Source organism: Notamacropus eugenii, chromosome 1, assembly GCF_028372415.1.
Source record: "Notamacropus eugenii isolate mMacEug1 chromosome 1, mMacEug1.pri_v2, whole genome shotgun sequence".
In the NCBI taxonomy this organism is placed as follows: domain Eukaryota; kingdom Metazoa; phylum Chordata; class Mammalia; order Diprotodontia; family Macropodidae; genus Notamacropus; species Notamacropus eugenii.
This window is the reverse complement of record NC_092872.1, coordinates 378,329,464-378,347,454: the sequence shown is the minus strand read 5'-3', so window position 1 is coordinate 378,347,454 and position 17,991 is coordinate 378,329,464. Positions and strand designations below refer to the sequence as shown.

At 43.3% G+C, this 17,991-nt stretch overlaps 2 protein-coding genes across 6 annotated transcripts in view; one reads left to right on the top strand and one right to left on the bottom strand.

The window, feature by feature from the left end:
• The first annotated feature begins 2,799 nt into the window (after positions 1-2,799).
• On the top strand, positions 2,800-14,122 carry CD74 (CD74 molecule). Its single transcript, XM_072630721.1, has 9 exons — positions 2,800-3,151; positions 8,645-8,817; positions 9,147-9,226; positions 9,619-9,672; positions 10,369-10,464; positions 10,756-10,849; positions 12,722-12,913; positions 13,237-13,289; positions 13,465-14,122. The coding sequence occupies exons 1-9, from the start codon at positions 3,075-3,077 to the stop codon at positions 13,468-13,470; spliced, it is 825 nt and encodes a 274-aa protein (XP_072486822.1). The 5' UTR covers positions 2,800-3,074; the 3' UTR covers positions 13,471-14,122.
• Positions 14,123-17,104: 2,982 nt separating this feature from the next.
• TCOF1 (treacle ribosome biogenesis factor 1) overlaps positions 17,105-17,991 on the bottom strand; it is an 86,512-nt gene continuing 85,625 nt past the window's right edge. For all 5 annotated transcript variants that reach the window (XM_072630718.1, XM_072630716.1, XM_072630717.1 and 2 more), the window contains one exon: positions 17,105-17,561. The gene's annotated coding sequence lies outside the window, so the exon portion shown is untranslated. The remainder of the gene's footprint in view (positions 17,562-17,991) is intronic.

Below are 17,991 nucleotides of genomic sequence, written 5' to 3'. Positions count from 1 at the left end.
TGAACATCCTTAGTGACAAGGGCCTCATGACTTTGAGAGGAAAGTCATTTTATTATTAGATGTTTAAAATTGATAGAGAGTTCTTATAGTAAGCCTGTAGTCGCCTCTCTGTAACTTCCATCCACTGCTCCTACTTTTGCCCTGTGGGCCCACATAGAATAACTCTGCTTTCTTTTCTTTGTGGCAGCCATTCAAATATTTAAAGACAGCTGTAATATTCTCTGAAGCCTGGAGAAGAAAACAGCTCCTTCAGGGGAAAAAAAAAGACCTATCTGTATGAAAATAGCCATAGGAGCTTTTTTTTTTTTTTCAGAAGAGCAAAAAACTGAAAAGAACCCATATGGCCAACAATTGGAGAAGAACTAAACAAATGTAGTATACAAATGCCATGTAATATTATTTCATCATAAGAAATGGCAACTATAAAGGATGCAGAGAAATCAGGGAAGTCCTACAGAAATAGAGTGGAATAAGCAGCATCGAACCATCTCCATAGGAAGACAACTTTTTGACAATAAAAATGGTGACTACAGAACAATCCAAAACAGAAAAAAAGATTAGAAGGGGAGCCAGAAGCAAATAGAATTGACTTTTGGTTATAATTTTGATAAAGCTAATATATGCCTTTTAAAAAAGCTATAAAGGGAAAAAATGGCACCTTTAAGTCATTTCTCATTGGAATCTCGTTTTTCTAGCCTCTAGATAGACTCCAGTTTGTCAGCGTCTCTCCTAAAATGTGGCTCTAATACTCCAGATGGACTGCCTAACCTCCAGATTGATTCCTTACCTTGGCTACTGGCTCCTAAATGCCAGCCATTGGTTGCAAGGGGAGTGGTAAAAGTATGAGTGGTTCAGGAAATCCCATCTCCATTCCTATAAAGACAAGTCAGGTCCATAGTGCAGATGGCAGTTTGTTATTTAACTATGAACCACTTTTCCTGCCTCCAACCAAATGCAAAAAATCCTTGAGGACCATCTAGTCTTGGAGAGTGATCAAAGAGGCTTGGGTTCCCTTTCTCAGTCTGGCTTTGTGGAACCTTGGGCAGATCATGCTTCCTCATCTATAAAATGGAGGCTGGTAGTTTCTTCATAGGGCTGAGATGGCAGACTGAATTCAAGCAAGACTTGGGAAGATGGGGGATGGAATTAGAAAAAAAGATCTTCTCCCCTTCCCATACACATAGTAATGTTTAAAGCTCTGAAGTTGAAGAAATCAACCAGGACATGGGAGATGAGCCACACTTTGGAGTTAGGGACTGTGTGCAAATAGTAACAGGCTTCTGAAGAGCAGCCAAGCATAGTTCCTTCATTCAATTGTGTGAACACTTATTAAGCTCCAACTACAGGCAAAGCATTGGTGCTTTGAAAGAATTTGTATCCTCTGGGAGATTACATTGCATCTTAGAAACACAGTTATACAAGAAACTAAAGGAAAATGAGGGGGCAATTTTTGCCCCTTGTCAGCAACTTGTCCAATTAATAGTCACCTATGAATTAATTTAGACTCCTAGGAATCACAGATCTTCCAGAACCAAAGGAATCAGAAGAATCTAAATTAGTTACTTAAAACAAGCAGAAAGATATTGGAGAGGTAGGAAGAAGCTATTTTGGTTCTCCAGGAGTTCCTCACAACCTGGTGCTGTCCACATCTCAGATCTGAGTGACAGAGGGGTTAGCAATACCTGAACTTCCCTGTTCTTTCTGTTTACCTTCTTTCCACTTCCCCCAATGCCTCCCCTGCCTTGGAAATAGCCTCTTTGAGCCAGTCAACAAAGGCTTCTCCTATTGGGGACAAAGGGAAACAGGGTCCCCAATCATTAAAAACTACTTGGAGTGCTCTGGTGTCCTGACTGTTTTATGACCCTTTTGTGTAGAATTATCCCACCCAGCTTATATCCTCTAGTGATCCTAAAACCTGAAGACCCAAGGACCGGATACATTTTAGTGACCTTCGGTTTCTATGCCAATGTTTCTCGCCTTCCCAGAGGAGCTCTTAGAATGGGGCAATTTCTCCAGTCAAGACATAGGAGTTAACATGGCATTGTGGCAAGAATTTCAAGTTTTGGTATTTGGATTCAAATCCTAGCTGTACTATTTACTATCAGAGTGACACTGGGCCAATCATTGAAATTCTTTAGATTTTAATTTTCTCATCTGTTGTTGGGCTAGATGACTTCTAAAGTCTCTTTTAGCTCTAGAACCATAATCCTATCAATTTCCTTTCCTTTTCCAGACCTGTTTCTTCCTTTGAAAAGTGAGGGGGATGAGCTATATTATTTGAAAACTTGCTTCATCTCTAAATTCTATGAGTTTCTAGAATGCCAGATCTGGAAGGGATCATGCAACATTATTGTTAGAGTTTAAAGGGTCCATCTAACATAGAACAACAGAGATAGAAAGGACCTCAGAGGACAGAGTATCAGAGCTGGAAAGAACCATGGAACAAAATGTCAGAACTGGAAGAAACTAAACAGCAGAATTTCGGTTAGTCAAATATTTATTAAACACACTTTCTGTGCTAAATGTCAGAGATGTTCTGGGCCAAATCCCTCATTTACAAAGGAGGAAACTGAGTTATGGACACAATTGATCCATGGTCATGTTAGCCTCTTTCTGTCCCTACCAATCTCAGAGTGGGGGGAACCAAAGATTTTACTCTTCCATGAGTTAGAGTTATCTCTGGTAGCAGGAATAGTCTTGGCTTTTACTTATCTCTATTTTTTCTAATGGTCCAAAGAGCTCTCTCTTCGTAAAGGTCTGCCTAGAAGCAAGTGATGCTGCCTGCTCAGCCAATGGGATGACAGGACTCCCCACCTGAACCAACAACTTCCCTTCCTCCTTGTCCACTGAAGTGGGAGAGGGGCAGCAAGAGCTGAGTTGGGTATTTCCAACTTGGACTTTCACTTCTACTAATTGGGTGGGTTGGCCTTCTCCCTGAACGAATCAAATTCCTCTTCAGCATCAATTTGAAGGGCTGGTCTGGGTGTATCAGAGTCAGAGAATCCAGGAGAGCAGAGCAAGTCAGACTAGCAGCATCTGAAATCTCTGTGAGGGGTAGACCAGCCGCAAACACCATGGACGATCAGCGAGACCTCATCTCCAACCATGAGCAGCAGCCAATGCTGGGAGGAAGCGCAGGAGGACAGCAACGGTACAGAAATTTTAAAAAGAAAAAAATCTTTTTCTATAGAATTTCAGAGTAGAATGGGACCTAGGAAATCTAGCCCAATCTGAAATGTCTATATGTTTGTATAGCTAGCTACATAGGGGGAGAAAGAGAGAGAGAGAGAGAGAGAGAGAGAGAGAGAGAGAGAGAGAGAGAGAGAGAGAGAGAGAGAGAGAGATTCTCTTAATCAATGGGAATTCAAGGGAACTAGAGTCAGTTAAAAGGATGTGAGGTATTCTCAAATGGGACTCAAAAGAGATGATTCTCTTTTGAAGTCTTCTCCTTCCCTTCCTTTTTCCAGAGTCTTCCATTTTCATGTTTCGGAAGCAGTTTGAGTTGGTGGGTCAAAAGGATCATAGATTCAGAGCTGGGCAGGGCCTGGGGCACTTGGCTAGTTTGATGCCTTCACTTTACAGGTAGTGAGTAGCAGAACCAGGGCTCACATGGTGGTCCTTCCAATTGCTTCCTTTGCTAGAAGGGCATTGTTACTGAGTGTGCCTGGGTGTAAAGCCCATAGTGCACATTCCTAATAGCAATTTAAGATTTATAAAGTTGTTTCTTCAAAACTATTCCATATTCCAGGGAATATGAGCTTTATTCTTCCTTTACAGGTTTCTTTGGCTCTCCTCTTTCTTTATCTATTAGAGCTTCCATCTTGCGTCTAATTCCATTCTGAATCTCAGGGAACTCCCCCACCTCTTACCCCCAACCCTGACTTCCTCAGAGTTTTCTTGCCTCAAACCCTGGGGACCTGATATTTATCTGGGGACTTTCTCCTAGGGTGCTCCTTACTGTGGCTTCCCAAGGGAGGAATGTGCTTTCCTCCCCCCAAAAATTCCATCTCTAGTAGTAGTACAGCCAGCACCTTCCTCTTTTGCCTCTTTGCCTTCTGTTGCTGGGATATCCTCAAGCCAAGCTCTCCTGTGGTCATCCCCCTCTTAATTCTGACTGTAATCCTCAGGTCATTGTATCTGGCCTCTCTCATTCTTCTAATCCCACGAAAGTACTGTTGCCCTATTTGGGAAATAGATAAAGGGGACAGAATCCTCACGCTCACCACCCCGCCGCGAAAACTAGCACTTTTAGACAGTGACCCCCAAATAATCTCTGTTTCTGTGGTAGTCAATCAGAGACTTCGGTAGGTATGACGTCAGCTGTAGCCAGGTAGATGGGGGTTTGGAAGACGCCAGAAGAGTTGGTGTGCCTGGGGAGGGAGCTCAGAAGGTTGAGTTTCCATGAAGTAATCAGATAGTCTGCTGAAGTCAGGATCTGTGCGAGTCCCCCTGATTTTGAGCCGGGATGCAGAAAGGGAGATCGCTAGAACACCACGGTTACCAGGGTGACTCCTCAAGTCCATTCCAGGCTTAATGTGTGACCAGCTTTCCTCCTATCTGTGTCCAGCCTCAAACCATCTTCACCTATCTTTAATCTGCCAGCTGCTAAAGCCTTTAAAAAATAAACAAATAGGATAAGGAATAAATAAGGGGCGTATGTATTTATGTCCTATGAATAAGAAAAACAGATTTTTAGAAGGTTTATTTTTTAAACCACATAAATGCCTAAAGAAAGGAATAGGTTACACAGCATTTAGAAAAAAAAACACATCTTACTTTACTAAAAAAAGATGGAACTAGAGCTATGAGGGTCTTTGGATGTCATAATTTCATTTTTCAGAAGGGAAACTGAGACCCAGAGAGGGGAAAGAGCGGGATTACTTAGGTCTGCTGACTCTAGCCTGAGCTCAGAACTAATTATAATGAGAACACTCAGATTCATAAGACCTAATTGAATACATATTAACTATAATGTGATCTATCAGTGTTATAAATTAATGTCCAGAGAAGACGTTGCACATTCTTTATAATTTTTTTTTTAACTTAAAATGCAGGTTTGCTGTGTTTATTCTAAAATCATCTGTGAAATCAGGAGCCTTTCAGAAATGGTTCTACCTAGCAATTTATGGCGTCACCAACCAATCTGATGTTCATTGGTTATTGGCTTCCGTAGTCTGGGTTTCCTCTTTTGGGAAGTGGGGGTGGGGAGGGGGGAGGGTTTGGAGGACAGCTAGGGACCAAGAATGGGGGGAGGGGTTGTGGAAAAAAGAAAGAAGTTGGATTAGAGGTCAAGCTAGAAAAATCTTCCCTGCCTCCTCAGAGATTGTGTTCAGAACCTAAGCAGGTGGATAGAAGGTCAAGTGAGGTTACATTGCACACCCTTACCAACACGTATTTTGCAAAAAAAAGTTAAGTTAAAAAAAGTTTTCTAGGCAATAGGAAGAATGGTTTCCGTTCTGCTCAGGTCCTCATGAAAATGGCCTGACTAGAATAGAAGAGGCATGTAAAGGATCTGGGGAGATACAAGCGGAAGCCAGACTTGTCTAGATTTCGATCACAAGACCATCGCTTTAGAGCTGGAAGGTAACTTACAGGTCATCTATAGCATCCTCATGTTACAGATAAGGAAACTGAGGCCCAGAGAGTCATCTTGTTTGAAATAAACTAATCAATAGTTCAGCTAGAACTAGGGAAAAGAGGGAGAATGATAGCAATTTTGTAGATGGAACAAAGAAATAAAACACTTGCCCCCAATTTAAAGGTACTCGTGGGAGCCTATTTATTCTCTCAGCCTCACCCAAATTCACTGAATGAAGTGATTGATTTTTCTCTAGTTGGTTCCTTCCCTTCCCCCATTACAGGGCTTGTTTCTCCCCCTCCAAATCCCCTTTAAAATGAACACTTTGGAGGCCCTCCAAACTCCTTGGGTCTGGACAGGTGCCCAGAACTTAGTCAGGTGGACACATCAGAACGAAATTTGACTCATGACGTCATGAATTACTAGGTAAAAGGTTTTCTGAGAAGTTCTCAGAGATGCCAGAATAAACTTCATCTTGGGTCCTCCAGGGGGAGACCTGGAGCTGTATAATTGGAAGCTGGTCAAGCTGAGGACCCAAGGTGAGGCTGGGCTGGTCAGAAGCCTATGGTATAATATCCACAATCCAAGGTCTGTGTAGAGGTAATAAAGGCTCATAAGATTTGGAGCTAGAGCCGTAAAGATTATAGGGTCATAGATTTAGAAACAGAAGGGGCCTCAGAGCCCACCCAGTCCAACCTTATTTTTCAGATGGGGAAATGGAAGTTGAGAGTGAAGTTAAGTGACTATAGTCAAGGCAAAGATTAAGTATCAGAATGAGGATTTGAACCCAAGGTCTTTGATTAGAAATCCTTTGCTATACCAAGGCAAACCACATTTTTTTTTAAATTGCTAGCAAAAGTGAGGGTGAGGGTATATTTGCATGGAGAAAGAAACTGACATCCTCCTCCTAGGGACTGGTGGGGTAGTGGTGAGGACAGTATACCCATCTAAGATGATCCCCACAAATACTTTCAGAGTGGAGTGGATGGACTCCTAAGCACCACAGTCTGGGAGCAAAGTTAGTGTAGTTCTTATTCCTGAAAACACAGAAGACTTAGAGGAGTGTAGGCCATGCACATATATACATACAAACATGCATTCATATATACTCAGTCATGTGTAGCCTTGGGCCCTCCACATGAGTTCTAGATGTTTAAGTGAGGCACTTGCTGACCAGTCAACAGCTGATCATTACTAACAGGCTTCGCTGATGGGAGAAGAGATTCTGCATCTGGTCTCCTTTCTTTTTTCTAAGCTCTGAGAAGTTCTGCCCCCCTTTTTTCCATAAAGTGGACAAAGGGGGCGGTATCTTTCACTCGCAAACTTGACAGTGATCCCAAAATAATCTGAGTGCTTCGGTGGCTAGACAATCAGAGACTCAGATAGGTATGACGTCAGCTGTAGCCAGGCATATGGGGATTTTGAAGAAGCCAAAAGGGGTGGTGTGTTAGGAAGCTCAATGAGCAGAAGTAACCAGATAGGTTACCGAAGTCGGGATTTGTGGAAGTGGGGATACTGGCTTTATATTAGCAATAGCGTGGTTAACATTTACTAATAATTCATAAGAGCTCATAATTTTAACCCACCTCCAAAAGCAAAAATCTCCATAATACATCCCAAAGAAGTCACCCAGCCTTTGCCTACAGGCCTTTAATGAGGGGAGATATCTCGACTAGTTGGAAGGTTGGCCTAAGTGACCTGGAAAGTCCTTAAGACTTTCTTTGTTGGCTCTGAAATCCCTCCTAGTTCTGAAGTTTTAGAATTCTGTGCTGTTGCCAGAGGAAGGTTGTCTATCTCTGTTCCCATCATTTGCCAAGTCCTTGCTCTAATACTTAGGTTCCCTGTTGAATTTCCTACAGTAAAGTTTGTTTTATATTTGAGGTGTTTCCAACCCCTGGGCGGGGGGGGGGCTGTGTGTGGAGCAGTATTTGGCACTGTTCACAGTTTCAGTTCTTGTGGCCTTCCTAACCTTAGGTTGCCTATGATTCCTCCTATGGGGTGAAAAGAAAATACCTGAGGTTGCACTCCTCCTGCTGCTTGTCTCTAAGCCTGCCCCAGAATCTAGTCACAGAATGTCAGAACTGCAAGGGACTTTAGACAGCATCAGGTCCAAGGGTTCTTAACTGGGGATCGGTAAACTTGGGTTTAAAAACATAGATGGGTAGATAGATATGATCTAGATAGATAACTGTATTTCAATATAATTGGTTTTCTCCTGTAATCCTATATGTTTATATTCTGTGATTTGAAAAATATTATTCTGAGAAAATTTTACCAGACTGCCAAAAGGGTCCATGACACAAAAAAGGTTAGGGACCTAGCTCTAGTACTATCTTCTACAGGAAGCCTTCCCCAACACTTTTTAATTCCAGCGCCTTGCCTCTATTAGTTATTTTCTGATTATCCTGGATATATATTTGTTTGCATGTCCTCATTAGATTGGAATATCTTTTGCCTCTTTTTGAATGCCCAGCACCTAGCACATAGTAGGTGCTTAATCAATGTTTATTGATTGATAGCTAGTCCATATTCATTTTTTTTTAGTCCATATTCATGACAAGCTTCCCTGCCTCCCTCCTTTGAGGATTTCAGTTCCTCCCTGAGTTGTCTCCCCCACCCCACACTTCTCTTTTGCAAGTATCACAGACTCCTTTCCAGCCCTCCCCTCTCCATTTCCTTCCCTTTTCTCATTAACTTGTCTATCTCTACCTTCTCCTTTGAAGAGGCTGCAATTTTCTCTTTCATTTCTGTACTCTGCCCTGCCCCTGTCACTCTGCTATACAGGATTTATCCTTTCTTCACCTGGTTGAGCAACTGAGAAGAGAATGGTCCACAGAGGAAAAAGATTCCCATCCATATTCTAGGTTCCTAGGACTTTAAGATCAGATAATCACATGTCTGGATGAGAAGGGACCTTTGAGGGTCACCCTTGTTACACTGCAGAGGATGAAACCGAAGCCTAGAGGAGACAGGCCTTGCATTCAGGTCTCTAGATTTCGGCATTCAGGGCTCCACTCTTGTGCAAGATGCCTTCCTCCATGCTAAGCATCCTCTCTGTCCTAGCAGGTCCTGCAACCAGGGAGCCTTTTACACTGGTTTCTCCGTGCTGATAGCTCTGCTTCTTGCTGGACAAGGTGCAACCATCTACTTTGTCTACCAGCAGCAGGGGAGGCTGGACAAGCTTACTGTCACTTCCCAGAATCTACAACTGGAATCTTTGAAGATGAAGCTCCCTAAGCGTGAGTCTGCTTTTCTTCTTTCCCTTTCCCCTGCACCCCCTGCAGTAAATAGCCTAGGGCAAGAGTAGGTGAACCTTTGACTGAATCCAGACTTCACAGAACAAAGCTTGGATCCAGTCAAAGGGCCTTACTCAAGGACCTAAAAGGCCACATGTAGCCTCGAGCTGGCAGGTTCCCCACCCCTGGCTTAGGGAGATGCAAAGTCATGAAGAGTATCCTTGTGTGAGTTTGGGGCCTGAGTATTTTCTGGGACTGCCAAACTCCATTTCTCTTGACCTGATTGAGGACTTGGAGCCCCTTCCCAGGACTCAAGTCTCTTCCTCTTGCAGCCTCCATGCCAATGAACAAACTCCGAATGGCTACACCCCTGCTGATGAGGGAACTGGAGCCTGAGAACCTCCCATCAGTGGTAAGGCTGTTGCTCCCAGTTTCCCATGACCACCACCTCCCCTTGGAGGAAAGATTTGATTAGATGAATTGTTGGTGAAGAGGGTGGTTTAATGAGGATTTAGGGGCTGGGATGGGGCGGGAGGGGGGGGGGGGAGGGTTGGGGAGGTTACAAATACTATCTGACTATATTGTGGGAATGCCTGAGTGGGGGTGGGAGGGGGGTCCAAGCAGACTGAGACCTAGCACCTATGGGAGAGGACTGTCCCAAAGGATATTTAACAGGTGAGAAGGGGGAGGCTACTGTTTCTCCTTCCAAGTTTTTGGCAGACACCCAGGGATCAGAACAGTCTCCAAGCAGTTTCTCAATTTCTTCTTATTCTTAGACTCATTACTTTTTCTTTTCTATTACAGGACTTGACCAAGATTGGAAATAATACCGAGGACCAAGTGAAGTACCTGTTACTGGTAGGAGATCTATTATCAGCCTGTCTTTTACTCCTACCTATGAAGGCCCAGCACCCAGGCTGGGGACCTAGTTCGGTTCCTCCCTATGAGGACTGACCCTATGAGAACAGTTCACAATCTAATGGGGAGTACAACAGGCAAACAACTATGTGCAAAGTATAAATCGGGAGATGATCACAAAAGGAAGATATTAGCAGTAAGGCGGACTTTGAAAGCCTTCTTGTATGTGGGATTTTAGTTGAGTCTTGAAGGAAGCTGGAAAAGCAGAGGTGAAGGTGCAAAGAGGGAGGGTTTCAAGCATGGGGGACAGCTAATGAAAATCCATGGCTTCAGGAGATAAGAGCATCATGCTTAAGGTATAGCAAGAAGGTCAGGGTACTTGTGAAGAGTAAAGCCCCCAAAAGACAGAAGAGAGAAGTGGTCGAGTGTAAAGGACTTTAAAAGATACAGGATTTTGCATTTGAAACTGGGAGTAATAGGGAGCCATGGGAGTTTATTGAGAGGGAGAGTGATATGGTCAGATCTTCACTTTTGGAAGATCACTTTGGTAGGATGGACTGCAGTGGGGAAAGACTTGAGGCAGGAACACTAATCAGGTTGTTTCAATGGTCTAGGCATGAGGTGATAAAAAGAGGAGGGACACTGTCCCCTTTGACCTTTTATTAACCTTCCCTCTGATTTCTTGGCTTCTTGTAGCAGTCTGATCCCAAAAGGTCATTCCCTGAGCTGACCAAGAGCTTTCAGGAGAACATGAAACATCTCAAGAAAAACATGGGAGGCAAGAACTGGAAGGTCAGGGATCCCTTATCCTGCCACTTCACTTCTCCAGCTGGGGAGGGGGGAAGGTAGCAGGGGAGAAATTGGGTTTTAGACAGGGATAAACCAAACCATGGAGGCTTTCTTTCCATCACTCAGAAAGAAATGATTTCGCTGTCCTCTGATCAAATCCCTGCCCCACGTCCCACCCCCAGCTCCAGCCAGCACCCTTTCCACCTTCCCCTTCACCATCCCCTTGGGGAGGATTGCATGATATGAGGGGCTTTTGAATCTCTGAGTGTATCTCTCTCCCTCTCCATATCCCAGGATTTTGAGAACTGGATGCACCAGTGGCTTCTGTTTGAGATGAGTAGGAAGCCCAACGAGAAGGATGAAGAAAAGACTAGGCCTACTCAGAAAGGTATGAGAGGAAGGACTTGAGGAAATCCTAGCAAGAAACCGCTGGGAGCCTCTCCTAACACCCTCAGCTAGAACTGCACATACGCCTCATTCCCTTCCCTGCACGTCCTGCCCCCCCATCCCCCCCCAGCACCTCCCCCGAATTCCCAGTGCACATATTTCTTCCCAGCCTATAGGCTTAGGTATTAAGATAGTGGAAGGACTGAGAGGTAAAGGGGGCTCCCCTTACAGCATAGTGGAGGATGGGTGGGGAGAGATCCTGGGTATTTCCAACAACCTGTTAATTGTTCCGTTGAATGAGCTTTTCCCACGATTCCATGCTTACAACTCTAACATTCTTTAATCCTCCTTTAATCCTCCTGGTTCATGGGGCTACAACACTTGGCAATTTAGAGACCACTTTATTCACCATTTCACGAGGTAGTAGGGGGTGTAAGCATTACTGTCGCTCCAGTTGAGGCCTTAGAATTTTGGAATTGGAAGGGGTCTCAGAAGTCTGATCCATGTCTGAAGAGGAATTTCTTTTACAATATCCTTGACAAATGGTCATCTAGTCTTCTCTCAAAAGATCTCCAGGGAGGAGGAACTCACTACTTTTAGTCCTAGAGTAATTTCCCATCACTTCTACATCCAAAAGAATGGAGGCCTTCTGATTCCAAGTCCAGGGCTCTATTACATGGCTGGTATTGGGTCTGTTTAATTGAACTCAACCTTTATTTATTAAATGCTTTCTATGTGCAAGGTCCTCTGCTATAACCTGGGGGAATGAAGAAAAGCAAGGCAGTCTATTGCCAGGCCTGTTCTTCTATAGCCTTTTCCTTTCTGGGTCTCAGGTTCTGTTCTGTAAAATAGGGAGACTTCACCATCAAGACATTGAAAAGTAAGAGGTCTATAAAATGAAGAAATTGGATTATCTCAGGAATCGGAGTTGGAGGCAACCTTGGAAGCCCTGTATACTATAAGAAGCTCCTCTACAAATCTCCCTCTAAATGATCCATCTGTTCTTTTCTTGAAGATCTCTAGTAAGGGGGAACCCACTCTCACCAGACAGTCCATTCCACTTTTAGAAAGATAATTGCTAGTTTTCTTTTAACATTTGCCTCTTAGCAACTTCCATCTTTACTCTTATATCCTTTGGAGCCACGCAGGAAGAGTTCTTCTAATTCTTTTTTCATATCACAACTCTCCACCAAGGATATCATTGTTATGGACATAGTTGAGTGTCAAGATATTACCCAGAAATGAGAAAGCAGGTACATGGGTCTTTAGTTACTTGAGTATATGTCTCCCTATTTTATGCTTCACTTGATGTTTATAGTTATTGAACAACCTTAAGACACAGGTACCTTTTCTGGAGATGAGCTTTGAAGGACACTTCTTGCTCTAGTGCATAGGCTAGCATAGAACTTCATGGCTCTTAGTGTCTCTGCTCTGCACAGTTGGTTGTGTTACTGAAGATGTGGTCTGCTCTGGAGAATAACATGCATTTTCTCTATTCAGATTTGCATCAAGTATACTTTAGCTATGTGTATGGACCATTTTGTAGATGATCAGACTGAATGTACTTTGGGGTCCCTTTTGGGTCTACAATCCCATTATTTCCAGAGAAGAGTGAGGGTTCAAAATTCCACCATCCACCTATTCTTTCTGTAGTCACTGGGTTGCTCTTAGCCTATTTCCTCATCAATGCAAGAGATGCCAATTAAATCCTAGTATGGAAGGTTCTGGGCAATCATAATCTGGGCTCTGTTTGGTGCATACATCACCTGGCCTTAGTGAGAAGCTGAATCTCCAGTCTGTAGAACTTGAGGCAGGGACCCTGTATGGGCACTTGAGCCAGCTCACCATTTATCTCCCAAACCTATTGCTTCAGTTCTGACCAAGTGCCAGCTTGAGGCGAGCCGTGTTCCTCCCGTCCACCCGGGCATGTTCTGCCCCCAGTGCGACGAGAATGGCAACTATGAGCCTCTTCAGTGCCATGGCAGCACTGGCTTTTGCTGGTGTGTCTACCCCAATGGCACCGAGGTCCCCCACACCAAGAGCCGTCATCGCCATGACTGCAGTGGTAAGCATATAGTATGGGGATAGGAGGTCCCCTTAAACATAGCACCATTGCATGGTCAGTCTAGGGTAATCTTGTCTTTCCAAGAATCCTGATGCATGGTAGTCTTTTAATTCATACATGCACGCACTCACTCTTTTGTCACTTGTTCATCCATCTATCCAGCACTCATTACTGGGCCCAGTTGTAATGGACTCAGGCATGGAACTATCACAGGTTTGAGAATCTTTTTTATTTCCTGGGCTCCCTTGACCTCCTTTAGGGTAAGGTGAAAGTCTAGTACTACATTGGGTCAGTAGATAACAAGTTGCTTGCTCTATTTTCAGGTCCCTTGGAGGGTGAGGACCTGATTTCCTCTGGACTGGGTTTTCCTAAGCTGGTACGTTAGGGGATCAAGGCTGGTATCCTCAGACTCCTGCAAAGTTGTCCCTAACCCCAACCAACCAAACTGATCAAGGGGGGGAGAAAGTGGAGGGCACTCAGTAGGGATTGGGGGGAGGTAGGACTCCTGAGTTGTGAGGCCTTAACCTTTCACCTCTCTTTCTCTCCCTCAGCAATGATCTAAGAGAAATAAGAAATGCAAGAGCTAATCAAACAGTGCCAGACCTACAAACTGCATGGCTGCCGCTTGAATGCTCTGATTTGTTTACCCAACCCCAGGATCCAACCATCTGTCCATCCCTTTCTTGTCTTCTTCCCCTGCCCCTCTCAGTCAGAAATTCCAAATCCCACTTTCTCTTGGGCCCAGGTTAGATTCTCAGCTTGACACTCAAGATTGAACCACCTGCCTATGAACAATCTGGGACAACCAACATGCTCCCTTGACCCATGATGGGGAAATGAATCTTCCCCCAGCTCTCCAGAGCAAGACCAAACAGTCTACATTTTGGGTTTTGGGGGAGATGCAATCAAATCAAAGAGATCAATTTTCCTTCTCCAACACAAGACCCTTCATTCCATAACCTACTCCTGTTTCTCTGTAGCAATACGCAGCAACACCAAGCTTCTTAATCACATTAACTAGGGGAAAATTGGGAAGGGAGTGGGGTACTTATGGGCAAATTTCTTTCCTTTTTCTTGAGTATTACTGTTTAGCTTATGCCTCTCCCTCACCCCAGCATCCTCCAAGTAAGAAAGCTATCTTCATTTGCTATCTCATCTGCTTGTAAGAAACAGAAGTTTCCCATTAAAATAAAATGTAGGAAACGGAAATGGTGTCATGTTTCTCTTAGATTCATTCTAAAACACACAGGCTAAAAGGGACCTTAGAAACTGCCTAGTTTAAGGGCTCTTTAAGGGGAAGGAGTGTCCATGAACTTGAGTTCTAAAATACTTTTATAATTATTTCAATATAATTGGTTCCATCTGTAACCTTGTGTATTTTATTTTATAAATTAGTCAGAGAAAAGGAGGGAGAGCATTTCAGGCATGGGGAACAGCTAAAGAAAATGCCCAGAGTCAGGAGATGGCGTGTCTTGTTTGAGGAACACCAAAGAGGCCAGTATCACTGGATCAGAAAGTACAAGCTGGGGAGTAAGGTATAAATGGCGGCTTGGAAAGGCAGGAGGGGGCTTGGTTAAGAAGGGCTTTGAATGTCAGGCAGAAGATTTTATATTTAATCCTGAAGGCCATAGGGAGCCACTGGAGTTTACTGAATAGGGTGGGGAGAGGGTAGGATCTGCATTTTAGCAAAACCACTTTAGTGGTTGAATGCAGGATAGATTGGAGGCAGGCAGAACCACCAGCAAACTATTGCAATAGTCCAGGCATGAGGTGAAAGGACCTACATAAGGGTGGTGGCAATGTCAGGGGACAGAAAGGGGTATATTTTAGAGGTGTTGCAAAGGTTAAATCAGATACTCTTATTAGATGAATGACCCTGGGTAAGTCACTTCACTTCTGCTTGACTCAAGTCTCATCTGCAAAATGGGGATGATAATGATAACATCTACCTTCCAGGGTTGTGAGGATAAAATGAAATATTCGTAAAGCATTTTGACAACTTTAAAATACTATATAAATGCTAGCTATTATTGTGATTATTAAGAACCCCTGGCTCTAGTCCCTTTCTTATTTTACAGATGGGGACTAAGGTCTAGAGAGATGACCTACCTAGCTCATGGCCACAGAGTCATTAGGGAAGTAGTAGAGAAGAAATTGGAATTGGTTCCAAGTTAATGTTTCTTTCTTACGGAAGGAAATATGTTAAATAAAAAAAGTTGTTTTTTCTTTTGCACTTTAAACTTTGCAATATGATTTACATGTATTACTTAATTTGAACCTCAACAATTTTGGTAAAAGTAGGTACCATGAGTATTATTCCTTTCTTACGGATAATGAAACTGAGGTTCAGAGGTTATGTATCTTGCCCAGGATCACACAGATAAAGTTGGAATTGGGATTATTTTTTTTCTCCTAATTCAATTTTATTTTCAGGTCTGCATTATTTTCCTCCTCACTTGTTACCCCCTCCTTCCACACCCTCACTGAGAAAGCAAGAAAAACACAACGTGTTACAAACATACTCAGTCCTCACCTCCACCTTTTAGAATCCCTCGATTTATACTGGGCTCAACTCAAGTACCATCTTCTATATGAAGTCTTCCCATCTCCTCTCCTTCCATTTCAGTACTAGCACCTTTCCTTCTTAATTATCTGCATCTATTTTATAGGTATCCATGTATGCGCAGTCTCTGCTTGCTAGATGATAAGCTTCTCTTGGTAACCTCCTCAGCATAAAGTAGTCACTCAAGAATGCTTATTGATAGAACCAGAAAAAATGGAGACATCTTATTTTGACTTGGGGGATTAATTCCATCACCATGATGAAATTAATCCCCAGGAAAGGCAACTGAAAGAGGATAGAGAGGATAGAGAGCCTCCATTTTTGGACATTGGATGATGACACATTCAAGTGCTGGATTCTTTCTGCAGTGCAACTGAGAAAACTGGGTTCTTGGTTTGGGCTCCCCAATTCATTAGCTACATGACCTTGGCCAGGTCATTTCCCTCTATGGACCTCAGTTTCCTTCTGACAAGGCAAAGATGATGTATCCTTGCCTGTCTCCCTCAAAAGCAAGGAAAGACCGCAGCTTGCTTCAATTCCCCCTAGTCCTGAGAACAAGGCAAAAAAATACCAGGTATTTTTAGCATCTGTACTATAGGGTCTCATTAAATTCCAGGACTGGGAGAGCATCCAGCCCAATGAGTTCCTCAGTAGGAATCTCCTCTGTAATATCCCCCCAAAATGGACAAACGGCAATGGGGAGTTCCCTTTCTCTCAAGGCAGCTCAATGAGCTTTTCAACAATTTCAAATATATATTAACTTTTCCTCCTAAAGTAAAAAATAAACCTGCTTCACTGGAATGATTTCCCACTGGTCTCTGTTCTCTCCTTTGGGGTTGAACAGAACAAGTCTAGCTCCTCTTGAAGATGGAAGAAAAGCCATCAGATCCTCTAAAGGCAGCTGTGAAGTTTTGCCTTAAGGCTTCTCTTTTAGGTTAAACACTCCCATGTTTCTTTAATTTATTTTCATTACATGAGCTCTAATCCCCTTCCCAGCATGGTTGCTCTCCTGCCAATGTCCTTCTTCAAAGGGGATTGGGGAGGATCTCCAGCACTGGACAGGATCTACTCAGTGAGGTCTGCCCAGGGCAGTGCTGTGGGAGTGAGTGTGAAGATTATCACCTGTTCTGCTCTAGAACTAGGTTTCCATCAGGGATTTTTCATATTCACTTTGCGGTCATAGACAGAATCAATTGTTTCTTATGTGAACTGACGAAAGGCACCATGGCAGGGAGGACAGAGTAGTGGGCCTGGAGCCAGGAAGACCTGGGTTCAAATTCAGAGGCTGCAGGCAAATCACTGGACCTCCCTGAGACTCGGTTTCCTTACCATAAATGTAGACAATAAGCTCTGCAGTAGCTGCTTCGAGGGGTTGTAAAACTCAGTTGAGATAAATTTATGTAAAATGTTTTGCAGGCTCTAAAGATCTATGTAAATATTGGCCACTGTCTTCGTCTTGTGCAAAAAAAAAAAAATGGTGCCACCTCAAATGCAAGCACTCCTTTCTTCTGGCTGGGATATGAGTGTTTTTGTCCACTACCTTAATGCATTTAATAGACCCTCCCACCAATTACAACAACCAGTCTGGGCCTGCCCTCCCCCACAACCCACACACAGCAGTCAGGGACTCTTCCACACCAATCTTTTATTTGCACAGTTCCTTATAAACAAGTTAGGTAAAAAGCTAACAGACACAGGAAAGTCACTTGAAGGCAGACATTTGCTTAAGACCAAGACTCCAACAGAATGAGCTCTGTCTGTCCCAGTGTTGACAGCGGTGGCATTCCACAGGTCTTCTAAGCAAAGTGGGGAAGGAGTACAAAACGCCTTCAGAAATAGAAGTGTTAGTGGGAGAAGGGGAGAGTCTTTCTTTTAAAAAAATACTGTACATATATATTTTATATAAATCTATATAAATATTAGGTATAATCTCCATGGAGATCACAATTCATTAGGGACACGTTGTAGAGAGGCATGCTCTCTCTGTTACCCTCGTGTGCTCCTGCTGGATCCACTGGCTCATAGGTCAGGCTGGGATTTGGTCGGGAGATGGACACGTACATTCAAGACTTGGCTAGAGAAATCCTGGAGGAAAGAAAACATATATTGGCTTTTGTATTCTTAAGAACAAAACAAAACAGAGGAAAGGACTGAGCTTATCCCACTGTGGCTAAAAAAAAAAATGGGGTGGCACAGCTAAAAAAAAAAATGGGGTGGCACAGCTTAATTTAGCTAACCTCCTGTTTTTATTCCTTATCTTTAAATCCATATCCACAAACCCTGACTTGCCCTCTCCCTCTTGCCTGTCCCAATCCTCATCCATGAAGCAGTCCTTGTTGTTACAGGGAAAAGCAAGAGCAAGAACCCAAATGGCTAACATGATAGCATTCCTGCAAAGGAAAATGGCATTATCTAGTTCAGAGGAAATCAGAGCCAACAGACTTGAATGGTCTGCTCTTCTCTATCATCTGAGAGGAAAATAAACATCTCTAATTGCTAGTGCATATCAGGAATT

Bases quoted from the DNA above. Each gene is read 5' to 3' on its own strand.
- CD74 (XM_072630721.1), top strand. From the start codon at position 3,075: ATGGACGATCAGCGAGACCTCATCTCCAACCATGAGCAGCAGCCAATG. The intron at 8,818-9,146 runs GTGAGTCTGCTT...TTCCTCTTGCAG, and splicing joins GAAGATGAAGCTCCCTAAGC to CCTCCATGCCAATGAACAAA. The intron at 10,465-10,755 runs GTCAGGGATCCC...TCCATATCCCAG, and splicing joins TGGGAGGCAAGAACTGGAAG to GATTTTGAGAACTGGATGCA.